We start from the raw sequence: 17,089 nt of genomic DNA, 5'->3' as shown, positions 1-17,089 counted from the left end.
CAAAGGTAAGCTTTCAGTTATCTCCAACGTATAACACACCCCTGTTTCCATCGTTTCATTGACCAGAACTGACAAAGGACGCCTGTTTCAAAAGATCTGTAGATCTGAAATGGCTAATTTTATCCGCATTGTCTACAAGAACAATGCAAAGCCTAAGATGAGAGACACAACCAGTGTGGCCATTGAATTCAAAGATACTGGATTCATTTCATGAGACAGAATAACCTAAGGGAAATTCACTGCTAGATCAGCGGTGATTCTATTCCACTGTTTGTGCTTGGAGACTGACTTCTTTGATGTCCATATAAATGTCAGGAAGCTAAAAGGGGTTAATAAATATTTAAGATGATCTTTAAAATCTTTGAATTGGAGTGTTGGCTTTGTCTTTCACCTCTCAGATCTAAGCATCTGGAGAAGAATTTTGCCCTGTCAGGTTGAAAGTCCCTTTATATATATATATGGCAATCTCTGAACTGAACAAGGGGACTTGGACTCCTGTCGGTCTGTGGAAGGGGTCACTCTTACATCTGAAAGAGAATATATCTTGGAAAAATAAAGGAATATGGTTATTATACTTTGTGTGGTTTCTGATGTCATGGGTCATTCATTGCCGTTTTGGACAAAGGAAAAAGCATGCATTGAAAAAAACCTACTAAATTATATTCAGAACATTTTTTGTGCTAAAACAGTAGTATTTGATTTTTCTTTACCATTTTACACCCTCTCCCTTACCCTTTCAATTAAACAGTATTTTTATTTTTTTCTCACTGCTGTGCCTTAAAGAAATGCCTTGTTTGTATGTAAAATGGTTAACTGGAGCCACTCGCACATGGCTTGTTGTCAGATACAATATAAATATCTATCCCATGCTTCTTTGAACAGCTTATACAATACATGACAGCATCATACAACAATCTTCAGTCAAATGTACTAAATAAATAATTAGGATAAGAAAAAGGGAAGTTGTTAAAAATGAACGTCAACCACATGTCTTAGGATCCTTTGGAAGAATGTGCAGAGCAGCAGGTGTTACACACATACAGGAACAGGAAGGACAAATTTAAGTTAAATTAATTTCAATTAATGCTGATGTTTTTTGTTTTTTTTACTTTAAGCAAGCTATAAACCAAATAATTTGTGATATGTTTCAAGACTTTAAAAAAAGTCTGAAAAATACTTTGTTGTTACATTATTGTCAAAACAGAAGATTTATAGAATTTAAACCATCAACTGATTCAAACAAGAACTGGATTGTAGGATTAAGCCAATACTGTATACATAAACAATAAATAAAAAAAATGTTAGCTTTTAAATTCACATTTATTTAAAGCTGTCGTCCGTAACTTTTTTTGGTTAAAAATTATCCGAAATCAATATTTGAGCAAGTACATAACCAGCCAGTGTTCAAAACTATCGCCTTACTTTAGCCCTATTCACAAAAGTAAGCTTATAATAATGTTTTCTAATTTGAGTGGTATAGGTAGGTTTTCACAGGAAATTCGAGCATGGCACTGCATCATTACGTCACGTCTGTAAACATAAAGAAGTTGTCCTGGCTACTAGGCTATCGCATGTGAGGATCCTGCAGGTGGCGGATTGTTTATAGCCTTTTCTCACAGCAGCTAGAATAATTAAATGTATCATTTTGATGGCGGATTGTAATCCAGAAAGGATTATGTGTTTATGAAAAACATGTGAATGAAATTAAATTATATTCCCGTTTTAAATGTGCTTCTGATTACAGATAGCCTGGGATTGTATTTTAAAGAAAACAGGTTTGAAGGGAGCATAATCTGCTTTTTGGGTTAAAAGAATTTCTTAATATGAAATTCGAATGGTATGATAATTAGATTAGACTGTACTATACTATACACTATACTCATAGTCACGCAATGCAGATGTTGTTAACATTAATAATTTGAGAATAAAGTATAACAATAGTAATAATTTGCACGGTTTGATGTGATATGAGCTAACCGATCGTTAGATTTTATCACCATTGGTAGGGCAATTTATTGTAATGCTTTTTTTCCTCAGTCAGAACAAACTTGGCAGACTTGTTACTTACTTGTTCAGATGACAATATACGGTGAACATTCTTATTTGGATCATATATTCCAAGACATAGGCTAGAATCTGTGATTGCGAAGTACAGTTAACATCCACACATTCACCTCAAAACATTAGATTCATCCATGCTGGAGCTGTGCCGGAGCACATCCCACGCAAGAAAGATAATTCCACAAGCAGCTGCAATTCCAGGTTTTCAAACAGAGATGGCGACAAAGAGGCAAAACTTACAGACTGCAGCTTCATTTGACAGGATCCAAATTTTAAAGCTTGATTGAATGCCAACAAGTCTAAAAAAAGAGCTAAAGAACATTTAATATCTAGTTTTATTGTTGACGAACTATATAATTGAAATATAAGAGTCAAGATTCATAAAAACTTTATTGTCTGTCAACCAGTGATAGTACAGCATGTGACAGAACAGATGTAATATTTCTCCATTCAAATATATAAACTGTAGTTGGGAGTTTGTTGCTTGCATAAAAAATAGCTGCCTGGAGGCATAAACAAAAAGTGAACAGATTTGCCTTAAGGGGTCATATGATGCGATTTAAAGTTTTCCTTTCTCTTTGGAGTGTTACAAGCTGTTTGTGCATAGATAAGATAAGGATAGCATAAGGATCCATCTGCTCTCTTATTGCTCTCGAGGTACTTTGATTGTCATACACTGACCATTCTGCGCAGCGCCACTTCAAGTCGAACACACCTTACGTCACGTGTGGGGAGATTTGCAAAACACCGCCCAAACGTATACGCAAAGAAAGAGGGTGGGACTTTTATTCTCGCTGTAGTATTGTTGCTGCCGCCGGCGCCATATACTGGAGATGCTGTGTTTCCTTGTGAAAGCGAAACTACTTTGTTTTGGCTTCCAAAAGAGGACGCAACTAGAAATCAGTGGTTAAGTTGTATTTACAACACTGTTCCAGAACAGTTCAACCCAAATATTCGAGTGTGTGCAGCACATTTTACGGAGGACTATTTCCTGAACCTGGGAGTAGCCTGCCAGCTATGCTCAAAGACTGTTTCTATAAAGTGGGGCAATTCCAACGTCGCAAGGACAGTCTGGCACTTCTGACTCACAGCCTGTAAGTATGTCTTCATATTTAAAGAATTTGCCACTGACTATTCAAATGCGAGTTTTGAGCTGTGTAGAGTAGTGCTTGTTGTTTGTCGTTTCTCTGATCACAAATGCAGACATGGTAATGTTTACGTGGCACGATGCAATGCGATGTGCAAAAAGACAGTATAAGTCATTATAATCAGTAATTATGTCCCCACTGGATGGAACAAATGCTTCGTTTATAATGGGTTTTACTGTTTTTGTGTCATCGTGCCGGGACATGGCATCACAATACGGTAAGGGGCGTAACATTTCTGTCTCACGCTTGAGGTATTCGGTAGGGATGGGCATTCCAAGCAAAAATAATATTTGAAAATCGCTGGGTATTATTTGATTATTATTCGAAAATCGTCCCCCCCATGCATGCACAAACACCCATAAACAGAGAGAGAGGGAGAGAGACAGGATTCACGCTTTCAATCTGTATGATAAACTGTTTAATTTAGAAGATAGGCTACCTTAACTCAAGCCATATAATGATTTTAACATGTTAAAACATTAATATAATAAACATGACCGAATGAAGGCACTTATTAACATAACAGTCCCTTGATTCGCATAAATCAACTGCTCATAAGGCTAGGACATTTCGATTTCAAAAAATTGAATCCCTAAAGGGAATAAATACAAAATGGGAGGAAAAATATACTTCAATATCTTCTGTCGCAATTATATCGTTGGGTAATTATAAACTGCGGGCATCAGAGAGCCATTATTAATATGAGGGGCATTGATATCGCTTATGAATGCACGCTCGTTTCAACTTTCACTTTCGAGATTCACAATCAAATGTACAGGGCAGCACTGGCAGTACTTACCACACATTTTACAAGATTAGATGTTTGTCAGTGGTGCTCAGGATCTGCACATCATTCGCCAACATTCTATCAGTCATCTCTCCTTACTCAATTTTTATGTGGTAAGTGAAATGTTATGTACTGTAATGGAACAAGCTACCGCTAGCAAGCGGCTAACCATGTCCCTTTAGTGGCTCTGTAAAACGCGTTATTTGTTTTCCGTGCCTTTCTGAATATGGATTCAGCCACACCTTCAGGGGTGTTTTTGGTCCACACAGAGCTTGTATTTGACATCGTCCCAAATTACTGTAACCGTTATATGCTACACACATCTTTTTTTTTTATGCCACGCATGTCTACAGTGTGTGCGTGAGACAATGTGTTCTTCTGTTGTCTTTGACAGCTTTTAGGTGCATTATTTGCAGCACCACCCTCTGCTTACATGAACGCGTTGCCACCGCATCAGCACGGAAAACATGGGGAAATTTTTTTAAGACAATAATCGCACAACCTATTCGATATTCTATAATTAAATCAACTAATCGAATATTCGAAAATCGTGACCAATCAGAGCATGCCTCGCTTCTCAGAACGATGAGCTTTGTAAAAATCGACGCGCTTCAGAAAGGCGGGGCATAGAGGAGCAACAATAATGTACTGTATGTGGAAAATAATGTGTTTTTTTAACCTTAAACCGCATAAACACATTGCATTACACCAAATACACAAAATAATGTTCTTTTTAGCAACGTCATATGACCCCTTTAAAGGGACTGTGTGTACTCATAAAACCTCACTTTTGAAATCTCAATGTACATATATTATGGTTAATACTGTATAAGGCAGTTGAGAGTAATCATATAGCTTTACTTCAACAACAGTAGATAACTGGCACATCAATGCTGTGCAACTACAGTTTTTCCAGCATTAACAATTCTGATAAAAGTAATGTAAAATGTAAAAATGATCCAGAGAGACTATGTTTTAGGAAGTAAACTCTAAAGATATAAAAACAAGATAAATCTAGTTCACAAAGACCACCTTCTCAGAATGTGTCTGTTTCTGTGTGCCTACAACCCGTGAGAGAATCTGAGGTAATCTCATATTCATCTAAGAGCTTTGCTCGTCTCTGACACGCAAGCAGCAAATCAACCCCTTTGTAATTTCGCTTCGTAGCGTAACTGTGTGATAACTGCCTGAAAATGAAGTTAAAACCATGTCATGTAAAATATACACCATGTGCCTTGATAAAGGTCAAGGTGATCTATAGTTCAGCTCTGTGAAAGCTGAAGCATATTAAAAGACTCTTAATTGCTTTTCTTGAAGATTTTCCTCTGGATGTGTTGGGTTTCTGTCAGTACAACCTCAGTTTCCGCATGTCACCATGATTTTTCAGAGCCAAATAGGTGGCGAGCTAATTATTTGTAAGCTAAAGGCCATTCCACCACCTCGTTTAAAACTGAAGTGATTTTGTGAAAATTAAGTGAGAATACACACTTGAGAGACTGAGTCACTAATGGCAAACAACACAGAATCTTATGTCTGTATAGAGCTCTTGAAAAAGTTTTTTTTTTCTTTGTTCTAAATAAGTACATGATGAACTCAATTAAGATATATATTTTTTTACTTTGTTTCTTCTGAAGTCTGTATGGAGAAAATTATGCAAGTTTGTGTGACTAATGTTAGCTATTGTTTGTGTCACTAATGTCAAGTACTGATTTGTTAACGCCCGCACTTGTTTTTCATAAGTACAATTTTGTCTGATTAGCATGCATAGCTTATATATTGCAGGAAATATTTTGCTTTACACACGCAAACACATTTTGCAATACATGTAGCTCTGTTTAAACGTCTCACAACAATTCCATGATCATCCCATCAATCCCAGTACCATCCCACCATCATCTGAACACCTTCCCCCCAACTGCCAAGTCCCACCAACCCACCACCATCAATTTATTATTTACATTAAAGAATCACTCAAAGCAATTAGAATTTTTGGCATCTGTGAAGCAATTTAGTGAGCTGACCTGAGAAAACAATAATTTCAGTCTTTGCATAGTAAAACATATGATTCCAATATATACAGTACACAGAGCAGACATTATGAACTTAACTGCTTATATTACAGGAAGCATCTTGCTTTAATGAAGCCATTAATGCTTTAATGTAAATGCATTAAAACTACCTCAATGCTTATCTGCCCGCTCTATAATGTAGCTTCAATCTATGTAATCCCAGACCAGAAAACAGGATCTGAAACATCCATTAAACACAACAGTTCACATGGAGGCTGAGAGTTCCATCACAGTCAGGCGATGAGAGTGATGCTTGAGGTCACATGTGAAAATGTGTGGTAACATTAGTGAGATGTTCAATATTCAAATGTGACTAGAACTGTTGTGGAGAACATTAGAATTTCAGTACTGGCAAGCCAAGGTGTTTTTTTTCTTTTCTTCTTTTTATGTATTTATTTATTTTTACCAGGGAATGTATAGTGATAACAGGTAGCTTAGTAGGGTATAGCAATTTGTTTTAAGTAGCTTTGGATAACTCTGCCAAATGCATAAATGTAAGTCAATTGAAACAAAAATGCATAAACAGACAGAGCTCACCTTAAGCTTAAAGTTAATTAAGTAACTTTAACTTCTTTTAAAGAAAACAAAGACCTGAAAGAGCCCTTTACGCTTCTTTCCCCCTCAATGCCTTTTACTTGTTTTACTTGTTCTTTTAAATGTTTTTACTTCTGATTTAAATCGTCTTTGATTCAAGGGTCAAACAGACAGCTAATGACATCTTTTAAATGTACCACAGCAGACTAACAGAAAACTCTGAACATGATGGTTAATGGTCTTTAATGTCTAACATACAATCTTAGCAACAATTTTTTTAAAGTGCTAGAGTGTGTGAAAGAAATATTTTAATATTTCAACATAAATGTCCATCTTTATGATTTAACACAGTATTTCAAAGTACGCAAAAGTGCATCATAATTCTGCATGCTCCTGTTAGATTTTATGTAGGTGTATAAATTTAATGAGACAACACTTTTAGAGTTTTACAGTTTTTAATTGAACATATTTCAAGGTTATTAACAACATCGCTGTGCATAAAAATTGTGTCAGTTCTGTGCTATTAATATTACCAGATGGAGGTTAGAGCGTTGTGATAAGGTTGCTGTGGTGTAAGGTGGTATTGCTTTCTGCCCACCCATATGATTTTTTTCATGCAACTGGAAGTCCAATTGCATGCAAAAGTAGCATCATGCTGCTCCCAAATATGCTGCATGATTTGAGGCTTGGGTATCATCCATTCACATTGTTCAGTACTTTTTTATTTGATGTTTGTTTATTTAATACGGATATTTGTAATGGTTTAGTAATATAGAACTCTTCTGCTATAATGTATGATTTTATTATGTGCCAGTATCCATCTGATCTTCTTGCTTAGAATTTTTGTTAGAAAGCGTTGATGAAATGTGAAGTCCTTCAGACTTCTGCCCCGTGGCTTTTAAAAACATTTTCCAGTATGCATTGCTCATCTCATCCGTGTCACAGCTCCTCTTCGCCTGATGACTCAATACTAATGCATGTCTACTCAGAGCTGAAAGCTGCGAGGCTTTGTCAGTTCTCCTGTTCTCGGTAAAAAAATTTTTGAAAAAACAATGAAAGAAAAAAAATAGCTTTATGAACACAACAAGCTGCAGAGATTACTTGTTGCACACAATTAAAATGAAGCGTTTTTCCCAAACTTGAAGAGGAAATTCTTTCAGATATTAATTAAACTACCTACTATGAGATATAAACACCTGCTTGTTTTGATCAACCTGACTGTATTATTGGAAAGCTTAGCCTTAGCAGTTAATGGGAAATGTTATTTGGCTTCTTTCAAACCAGAAAAATGTATTAGAAAATAAATGCATCTATTGTACATGCAATGCCATTCTCATAACCAGTTATACAATAATTCCATGTGAAATCAAACATCCATTCACGTACATGCATGCAGTACATCTCCATTTATGACTCTGTTCAAGCATATTCACCCAGCATGCAAAAAGATGCTAAGGACCCAGGAGTCATTCCACTCTCATTATGGTCGAACACTTATGTCCTTTTGCTGCTTGAGTCTCAACCCACCAAGCACTCCTTCCATAGAAACACCACTGCCTTGAGAAACAGAAGTGTGTGTACTTGCATATATATGGAAAAAGACAGGGAGCTAGAAGGTAAAGAAATCTTACAGTACAGATTTTTACTGGAGAAACATGCTTTTAGGAGACAGAAACTGTGGTTATGGCATCTGTTTGTCTGGCATACTGTTTTGGGAAACTTGGAAATTTATGGTCCCAATTGGTGATGTGAATGGTTCAGAACTTGCATAATAAGCAAGATACTAGCAATACATAGAAATGGTATATTTTCACCAATTTAATTCAGATTCAACTGTAAAAACATCACATGATCGTGGCCTTTCCCTTGCGACCACACACACACACACTGAAATATGGAGATCGACTTTGCTGTCTGTCTTCTGAAATGCATCAGATCAGTGACTCACAGCACTCGTGACTGTGTTTGAAGTACGGTGGGCGGAAGGTGTCATGAGCTCGGTCCAAATCAATCAATACGCCCTGATCATCCACATCCTGTCTGTTTCATTCCAAGTCTCATGCTGGACCAGAAACTTGACAACATGTCCATATTACTCACACAAACACACTTCTCAAGGATGTATGAAGCAATCAGCAGTGATGACTATGCAGAGAATAGGAAGTATTGACTTTCTGTTGTATTTATTAAAGACTGTCAGTTGTAACATGGATGTCATGAAGCATCTGCTTTAAAAAGACTCAACAAACATATGCACTATTGAAGAAAAAAAAAGTAATTAGTGCTGTCAAATCGATTAATTGCATCCAAAAAAAAAAAGGTTTACATCTACACAATTTGTGTGTGGGTACTATAATGTTAATGTATATGTAATATACATTTATTTATTTATAATATATATATATATATATATATACATACACACACACACACACGCACACACAAACAAATATTAAATATACTAGTATGTGTATTTATATATACATATATTTATATATTCATATATTAATCAGAATTAATTGATTTGACAGCACTACTTGTAAATAAAACAAAGATTATTAGAATATGTTTTACAAGAAAACACTATTTCAGTTTTCCTGTTTCAAAACCGCATGTTTAATTCATTGTGTTACTTAGAAGTAACACAATATTTTTAATTGTTTGTAAAAAAAAAAAAAAAAAAAAAATTACTAGCAACTTATGAGTGAAAGTGGTTTCTACACCTATTTTTTTATGCATGTAAATTTACATTAAAACTCAAAGACAGACCATTTTTAAGTTGAATAACACAAAAGGGCCCAACAATTATTATTTGAAAAATTCCCCATAAAGTGGTTTATAAAGTGTGAATTATTCACACACTGTTCACTAAAATCAAGTAGAAGAAATAAGTCACAAAAAAAGAGAACACAATAAAGGTGCCAAATCTGAGACACTGATGATGTAGATCAATTACCTCACAGGGCTGATTCAACAGCGTACAAAATTCTGCTTAATCTTTTTCACTCTTGATCCCTTTGTATAAATCTATCCCAGCTTACATTTACAACCGCAAACACATGCAGCTCTAGCAGACAGTGAACACAAAATCCATGCATACCTCCATAGATAAACAATAAACTCCTGTCATTTCTCATCAGAGCTATCAGATCTTGTGATCCCATATTCCTTCTTCTTAAAACACATGGAAAGATGTGAAACAATAAATTCACATTATTTAAATGTGAAGTGTGTAAATTTGCTATCTATCTATCATCTATCTATCTATCTATCTATCTTATGATGCTCTGGTTTGGTAGCATTGCAACAGAGCAAAGAAAGCTTCAGGCTAGAAATAAATACAAACCAGTTTGATCATATTTTCTGATTACTGCAAAATATATATAAAGGTAAACAAATAAATAATGCAGTAAAGGAGGTGAAATGTTAGGTGGAGAATGAAAATGAATGGAATACTCCCCCTGGTGGATAAAGCGACTAGTGATTATTGTGTGTGTTTGTGGACCGAGAGGGATTTGACCGCCTTCAACCTGAGCCCCTGCTGATATTGAATTCATCACAAAGCAGTGAACAAAAGCACTGATGCAATAGAAGAGCTGAAATCCATATTTATAAAATGATATCCAGATCATACACTTTGTCTGATACTGGCCATACAAGCTGAAGGCCAAATAAAATGTGGCTATATAAAATTGTTGCTTGACTGATATCTACACATTTTACACATTATATATATATATGAAAGATTAAAATATGAAAGATTAGAAATCTTTAAGTTGTAAATTACAAATATTGTTTAGTTTCAGTTTAGTGTGGGAGATATTGACAATAGTTTGCCGATAATTGGCTCAGAAAAAAACAAAAAAACATTATGTCTCTTAAAACAAGCTACATATCTGTCGCTGACAGCAAAACAAACATGGTGTGCTCAGTGTTTATTAAAAAGCACCATTCCCTTGCAATGCATTTAAATAATCGAACACAAGTCTATGATAACATGGCTATGTAAATCTACGTCTCAGTTTCAAGGGGGACATGTTGGTTTAACAGCCTTGTCAGAACCTGATGTGAAGAATAAGTGACCCTCAACCACTTATCCACGGTTACGTATGTAAATCCAACCATGCGTATGCAAATCTTGACATGTAAATGCACCATTGAGCTACTTAATGTAGTGATTACAAAAATGGGATCCATTACAGAAAAAAAACATGTTATGAGATCTGAGAACTACTCCATTACTAGTCACATCAAACAACTTCAAGAGGGAGTCATTTTAAGAGTTCTTTTAATTTAAACTAAACTATCACAGAGGCTTGTCTGTCTGGATCGCTCATCCTCTATGTCTAAGGGTTTCAGTCTGTCTGAGTGAGTGAGTGTGTCTGGGTGAGGTCTTGTTTGACTTGTCTCTAGGGAAGATGCTGGAAGGAAATGTCTTCAACGCGATGTGGCGACATGGCCCCAGGGGTCATGTGACAGCTCTAAAATGGCCTTTTGATTCCGATTCACAGCCCATAATAACCCCACTACCAGATCTAAGGCCCTTTTATGTCGCCTCGGCAACCCTACCCAGGGAATTTGCGCTGCCGTCTTGTCCTCTTGCTGCATTTCACCAGGGAAAACTATGTCGCCGAGAGAAAAAGCAAGAAATGGGAGAGTGAGGTGCTTTGTGTGCATATCCTTCATAACATCATAACTCACTCTTCTTTCCCAGTCTCAGAAAAACAGTCAGGAAATACCTCGCTTCCTCCAGGCGAAGTTATTGCGGACAATAAAGGTAAGAATGTAAGGTAAGAAGGGGCCTGGGATAGACAAATCACAGCACTTCCTTTTTTCTTTTTTTGATCATTTAGGGGCTAAAGAGAGCAAGCGAGCGAGCCACGGCAGAAGGGAACAAGAAAAAAAGAAGCATATGGACATGTGGTAAAATATTTGTCTTGGGCCACAAAAGCAACATCAATTTAAGATTCTCTTTTCATTTCAAATAGCAACCCTTTACAAATATATAACATATAAGACAAATACGACTAATTTATGGCCTTCAGGCAGCATGAATAAAGGCTTACCTGGCTGGGGACTATGAAAAGTCTGTAGCCTGGAGCAACCATACAGCTTCATTCATCGATCATACCTTCTGAAGATTACAGAACTAATGCTTGTGGCAAAAGACATGTGTGTGCCTTTTCATTTTACAGAAAGATTTTTCTTCTTGAAGCATAATGGAGCTGAACCCCATTCTGTGCTTCTGAGAATATGTGGAGGAAATGTCTACAATACTCTTTATGTTCCCGAAGCCGTTTTCCCAGTGTGGGCTGAATAAACAGTGGAATGACCTATGACCCCAGGCTTTATGATCTCATAAACTCAAATCCAGTTCGTGGTTGAGCTGGCCATAGACTTGTGTGCATTTATTTCCAGCATTACACTGAGGTTTTATCTCACTGAAAAATGTCTAGAGTGCGACAAAGACAGAAAGTCAACAGAATATTTTCTCTGTATGTAAATCCTGTTTGAGTATGTGTAAGTGTGTGACTGTAAAAGTAAGTAAAAATGGTAGCAGAAGGAATATCATATTTTCTAAATTACAAAAATAAATAAATAATACAAGAGGGCAGTCTAATTCTTTATGATAAAATACAAAACCCAGTGGCAGAGTTTGTGCATGCACTACATTATGATGAGAAAAAGGGCTTAACTACCTTACTTTTCCCCCTAGTGAGTTACAGCATAAATGATAAGCCTATGTGAAGTTTTTGGTACATTAATAAAATATTTTGGCTCTCGTCCATGCCATGGGGCTTTATAGTACTACATACTACATCATTCTGACAGTAGTTTGCCTTTCCATCTCTGGAGGTTAGTTGGATAAGTACACATATTTTGAAAATCGGTTTGTAAGTCATTGACATAACGTATAAACATAACCACGAACTTCATGTTTCAGACATCAATTTTCAATAAAATGTATTTTAATAATAAATAGCCTACATGTATATAATACATATAACATATTTATATTATTTATAAGATATACATTAATAATAATAAAACTAATACCAAACTACTTTTGCTAATTCCCCTCTTAGAAAATAAATAAATGCAAAAATTGCCAAAAAACTATTTTGAATTGTAAAGCTAAAAACAAAGTGATTATGTATAATTAACTTAACAGTGAAAACTTTATTGCAATAAAATCAGAAAGAAGTATTTTTTTGACAGCACAAACACTGAGAGACAAGTGCAAGTTTGCTGCCAGCCAAGAAATGTGTTTTCTATGAAAGGAGGCCTGTTCTGCTCTGCACGCTGACTGGATTGCGAAACAGGCCAAGGTGGATTGGTCGTGTTTGCTAAGCTCCCAGAGAAGCTCCCCACCTCTTTTAAATTTGGACTACCAGACCCCTTTGAGCAAGAGATGATATATCGCTTCTATTAAAACTCTGAAAGCCACAGCAATGTCGGATTCAAGCACTGATGATAGTTTACCAAACCTCACCGTGTTTCTACAGATGGATCCGTATATCCGAAACTATGAGGGAGAGCTGCGCAGAAGGTAAACATGTCTGCTTACTTGGTTTTAATCTTTGTTTTATTAATTTACTCTTGTTTTTTTTTTTTTTTTTTTTTTTTACCAAAATGATGCATTTAGATAACTGTAATTCACACCTGTAGTCTTCTTCAGTGTGTGCGTCACTCAGGTGGAGTTCGCGGGTCTCTGCTAATCCAATCCTTATTACGCACTCTGTTAAAGAAATCTATGCTGTTTGCATGTATGCTGCCATGCCTAAATGCTCCAAATGTCAATTAATTAAAGTATTCTAATAATTTTAGTGGACAGTTCACGCAAATGTATAGTTTGTCATTTACTTGCTCTCATTTCATTCCAAACCTGTACAGAACTTACATAGTCAGGGTAGGTTTAATTTGGACAAGAATGAAAACCAGGCTGTGAGGGTTAGAAGTACAGTGCGTTCGATGGATTGTACTATAGTGACATATCCTGCTAATGAAAACTATAGAAATCATCACAGAATTTGTAATAGCTTTACTGGTTATAATGGGAATTGTATTGGTTTTAATGGAAACTGTATGGTCCCTGTGAGTCTCTGTTTGTCACCATCTATTGGTGGCTTGTTAAAACCCACTAAATCCTAATGTAATATGTGTCCAAAAACACACTACATGCAACCATTTTTTAATGATTAATAGTTGATGGTTTGTAATGTTTATAATGGTATTTGTAGTGGAGTTTCAGCAGGGTGTGACTGTTCAGCTGATGGAACTTTCCAAAAGACATTCAGTAGGAAGGATTAGATATAATTTTGGAAATTTACCATTGTGAAGAACCATGAGTCTATCCCTCAAAGCCTTGTTTTCATCTGTGTGAAATTCAATATGGTGTCTACCCTGATGTTTTGCTGATCTGAATTACCATTTTTGGATGAGCTATTCCTGTTTATTTCTTGTAAGAGCCAAAATGTTGTGAAACTGTGTAACTTTGGGTTTCCTGACCAGAATATCCCTCACCTTAGAATCCCCATGACACCATCTCATTGTCTCAACTCGGTTCCGTAATAATTTGGGATTGATGTCGTAGCATTTGCCATATACAGTGAGCATGGGCTTTACTGTGACAGTCATGAATTCCAGACTTTTTTGATTATTAATGTTCATATAGAACTCATAGTGGAAGATATGGGACTGTCAGCTAGTCCAGCAGACAGAGAAAGCAGCTAATTGGCCACAGCTTGTGAAAACAGGGTGAGATGGCACACAGAGAGACAGCGTCTGAGCTTGGCAGGTTTCCCCTATACCACCAGCCAGTCGTCATACCTTGTTAAAATTCACTTTAATGTCTAGAGCCTCTCAGACAGACACACACACTCACACTCATGCAGGCATGGGCACATGCACCTGAGACTTCCATGGGATGCTTTTTGTGGGGCTGGGAGACAGAAAGTGAAAATTAAGTCAGGCATTGTCAGCAGAATATTGTCACAAGGGGTTTCAGTTCATGACGACAATTTGACAGTAAACTTTCTTAGAAAAAATGCTTATGTGAACTATGCAAATGCACTTTGCCGTTCAAACTATCCATATCCCCACTCAAAATTTCACTTTTTCCCTGCAGCTTTATGCTTGTAGGAAAGGTTTTGTGAGGGAAGTTTTTTTTTTTTTTTAAGCTGGTTTATCTTATTTTTAGTTGTCAAATTGGTCACATGTGCATTTATCTTAATGGTGATTATTACATTTGTATATAATAATCATTTCATGTGACAAGTGACATTTCTCCATGTTTCAGATACTCGCTGTTTTTTAAATATTCTTTTGCATAAGGAAATGTAAGCAGGTTGCTATCCTGGGATATGAGAATGACTCAATATGAGAATAAATAAATGTCAAATAATATTTTGCATTTTAAATCTAGGGGCAAATACAGTTTACATTAATGCATACTTATGTAATGTAAAAATAATGACGTCTAGATAGGAAGTAAGTTTTTACTTTGAGTGAAAAAAGCTCTGGTTTTGAATGCCACAGAAAGTTTTGTTGTTTTTATTTTATATATTTAATTTTTTACAAAGCTGTAGACGTATGTCAGTGGATGTGCATCACTAGCAGGGATGTTTTTGTATGCATTTTATTTTGTGTATCACTGGAATGGAAAACAGACTGTGGATGAGAGCTGTGCGGGAGAAAACACTGCTGCTCTATAACAGGATTTGCCACTGATGACAACCGCAGCGAACACACAGCAACACATTAAAAACTTCAAATTCCAGTGTGACATCGCCACTCATTATATCACACCCGGCTGCTCCTGTTTGAATGAAAAGGCTCTGAGCCTGTGTTATGCAGCATGGAGTTTAAGGATCCTGACCATTTAAAGTACAAAGATCAAGTACAAAATTATAATGAAAATCATTAATATTAACAACAATTTTTACTATCTGATGGATTGACTGCCACTTCCCTACTATGGAAGTTTTTTTTTTTTTTTCTGTTATTTGTTACTGCTGAGGACCAGTAGAGGTGCGATCACTATGCTTCTACCCAAGTGAGAGTCATTACATCCTAATATCTCTCACTTTCAGCCCTGTGTGCAATGCCGTATTTATTGCTTCAGAAATGAAATCAGTTTGATTGATTGACTTCATCACTGATAATGGCCCCTTTCCTCTTGCGGGCCGGAGATGAAGCTGTTGGTACTTTTAAAGAGCCTGTCGGTCATAATTCTGACTGTACATAAAGTAGAGAGTTGAAAGATGGCGTGGCAGCATCATTATACGTATATTCAAAGTCTACATTTGATTCATTAGCCAGGCCTGAATCCACCTCTGACCTTTGTACAAAATTGGTCCAGATTCCATTTGTTGGACCAACTTGGTAATTGTGTGTGTTTTTTCCCCCCTTTTCCTCTCATAAGTAAACCTGTCATACCACCTTTGCCTTCTGCCAAAAGAGAACTACTAATTTTTTGCTGCCTCATTTATTCTTGCCTTCTTAATATTCCCTTCCTCAGACAATGTTTTTGATAAGGTTCATTTCTATTCAGAATGGTGCACCCAGGGGACTGGATAAATGCAGAGCTTAAATGGGGTGGGAAACAAAAAACAAAAGTAATGTTATTTAGAGTATAAGATCTGAATAAGATTGCATAGACCAATTAAGCCCATTCTGGTGCTGGTGGCACTCGCGAGGAATGCATAAAAGGGTTTCTTCCTGAACGCCTGTATGCATGCAAAACTTTTTTTTTTTCATTAAACTTCAAAACGTGCAGTCAGGCGTTCTGCGGGTCCATGCGGGGACTCAGAATTGGTTATGAGGTGGTCTCCGTCTGTGATATTTATGAGCAGCGCTTGGTTAGTAGGCACAGGTAGCAGCGTTGTCAAGCACTGTCAAGCCACACACACAGTTTTTCTCCCCCTGGTGAAACACATTTGTGAAATGCAGGTGGTGGTTGTTTATCTGTGAGCTTGTTCGTCATTTTAGAGCCTCTATATTTCAAATGAAAGATTGATTAAAACAAGGTGGGTTTGTGTGTTAGCATATTGCATTGTTTATAGGGAGGGCTGTAGGGGTGATTTTATAGAGCCTCACACATCCAGAGGGGCCCACAAAAATTAGAGTAGGGTTCATGTATAAATTGTTTAATTTACATAAATAATGATACCACAAACCTCACTTTGTGTTTTATTAGTTTTATTGATGATACTGAGAGCATTTTAAAATTTAAAATAAGAATAAAATCATATTGAGACATATAAAGTAACATATATGAGAAATAACAGTTGCATTATAAAATGTAAAAAGTTACATTGCAAGATTGAAATATTGCAATTACAAGAAAAAATTGTATTTATGAGATAAAGTTGATTTGCAAGATGTAAAATCACATAGTGAGATTAAAATATTACAAAGTCAAATTTATCAGATAAAAAGTTGCATTGCGAAATATAATGTCACATTATGGAATTTAAAAGTCACAATTA

General features: G+C 36.2%; 1 protein-coding gene and 1 pseudogene across 1 annotated transcript in view; both read left to right on the top strand.

Moving 5' to 3' along the window:
- The window catches only part of LOC131548742 (C-type lectin domain family 17, member A-like), a 38,535-nt pseudogene extending 27,009 nt beyond the window's left edge, over positions 1 to 11,526 (top strand).
- Positions 11,527 to 13,051: 1,525 nt separating this feature from the next.
- The window catches only part of gbe1a (glucan (1,4-alpha-), branching enzyme 1a), a 154,599-nt gene continuing 150,561 nt past the window's right edge, over positions 13,052 to 17,089 (top strand). Inside the window, exon 1 of the mRNA XM_058790245.1 lies at positions 13,052 to 13,149. Coding sequence (XP_058646228.1) covers positions 13,052 to 13,149 — 98 coding nt within the window. The remainder of the gene's footprint in view (positions 13,150 to 17,089) is intronic.

This window comes from Onychostoma macrolepis, chromosome 10, assembly GCF_012432095.1.
Source record: "Onychostoma macrolepis isolate SWU-2019 chromosome 10, ASM1243209v1, whole genome shotgun sequence".
Taxonomy (NCBI): Eukaryota; Metazoa; Chordata; class Actinopteri; order Cypriniformes; family Cyprinidae; genus Onychostoma; species Onychostoma macrolepis.
The sequence above is the reverse complement of the archived record's forward strand: the minus strand, read 5'-3'. Positions and strand labels throughout refer to the sequence as shown.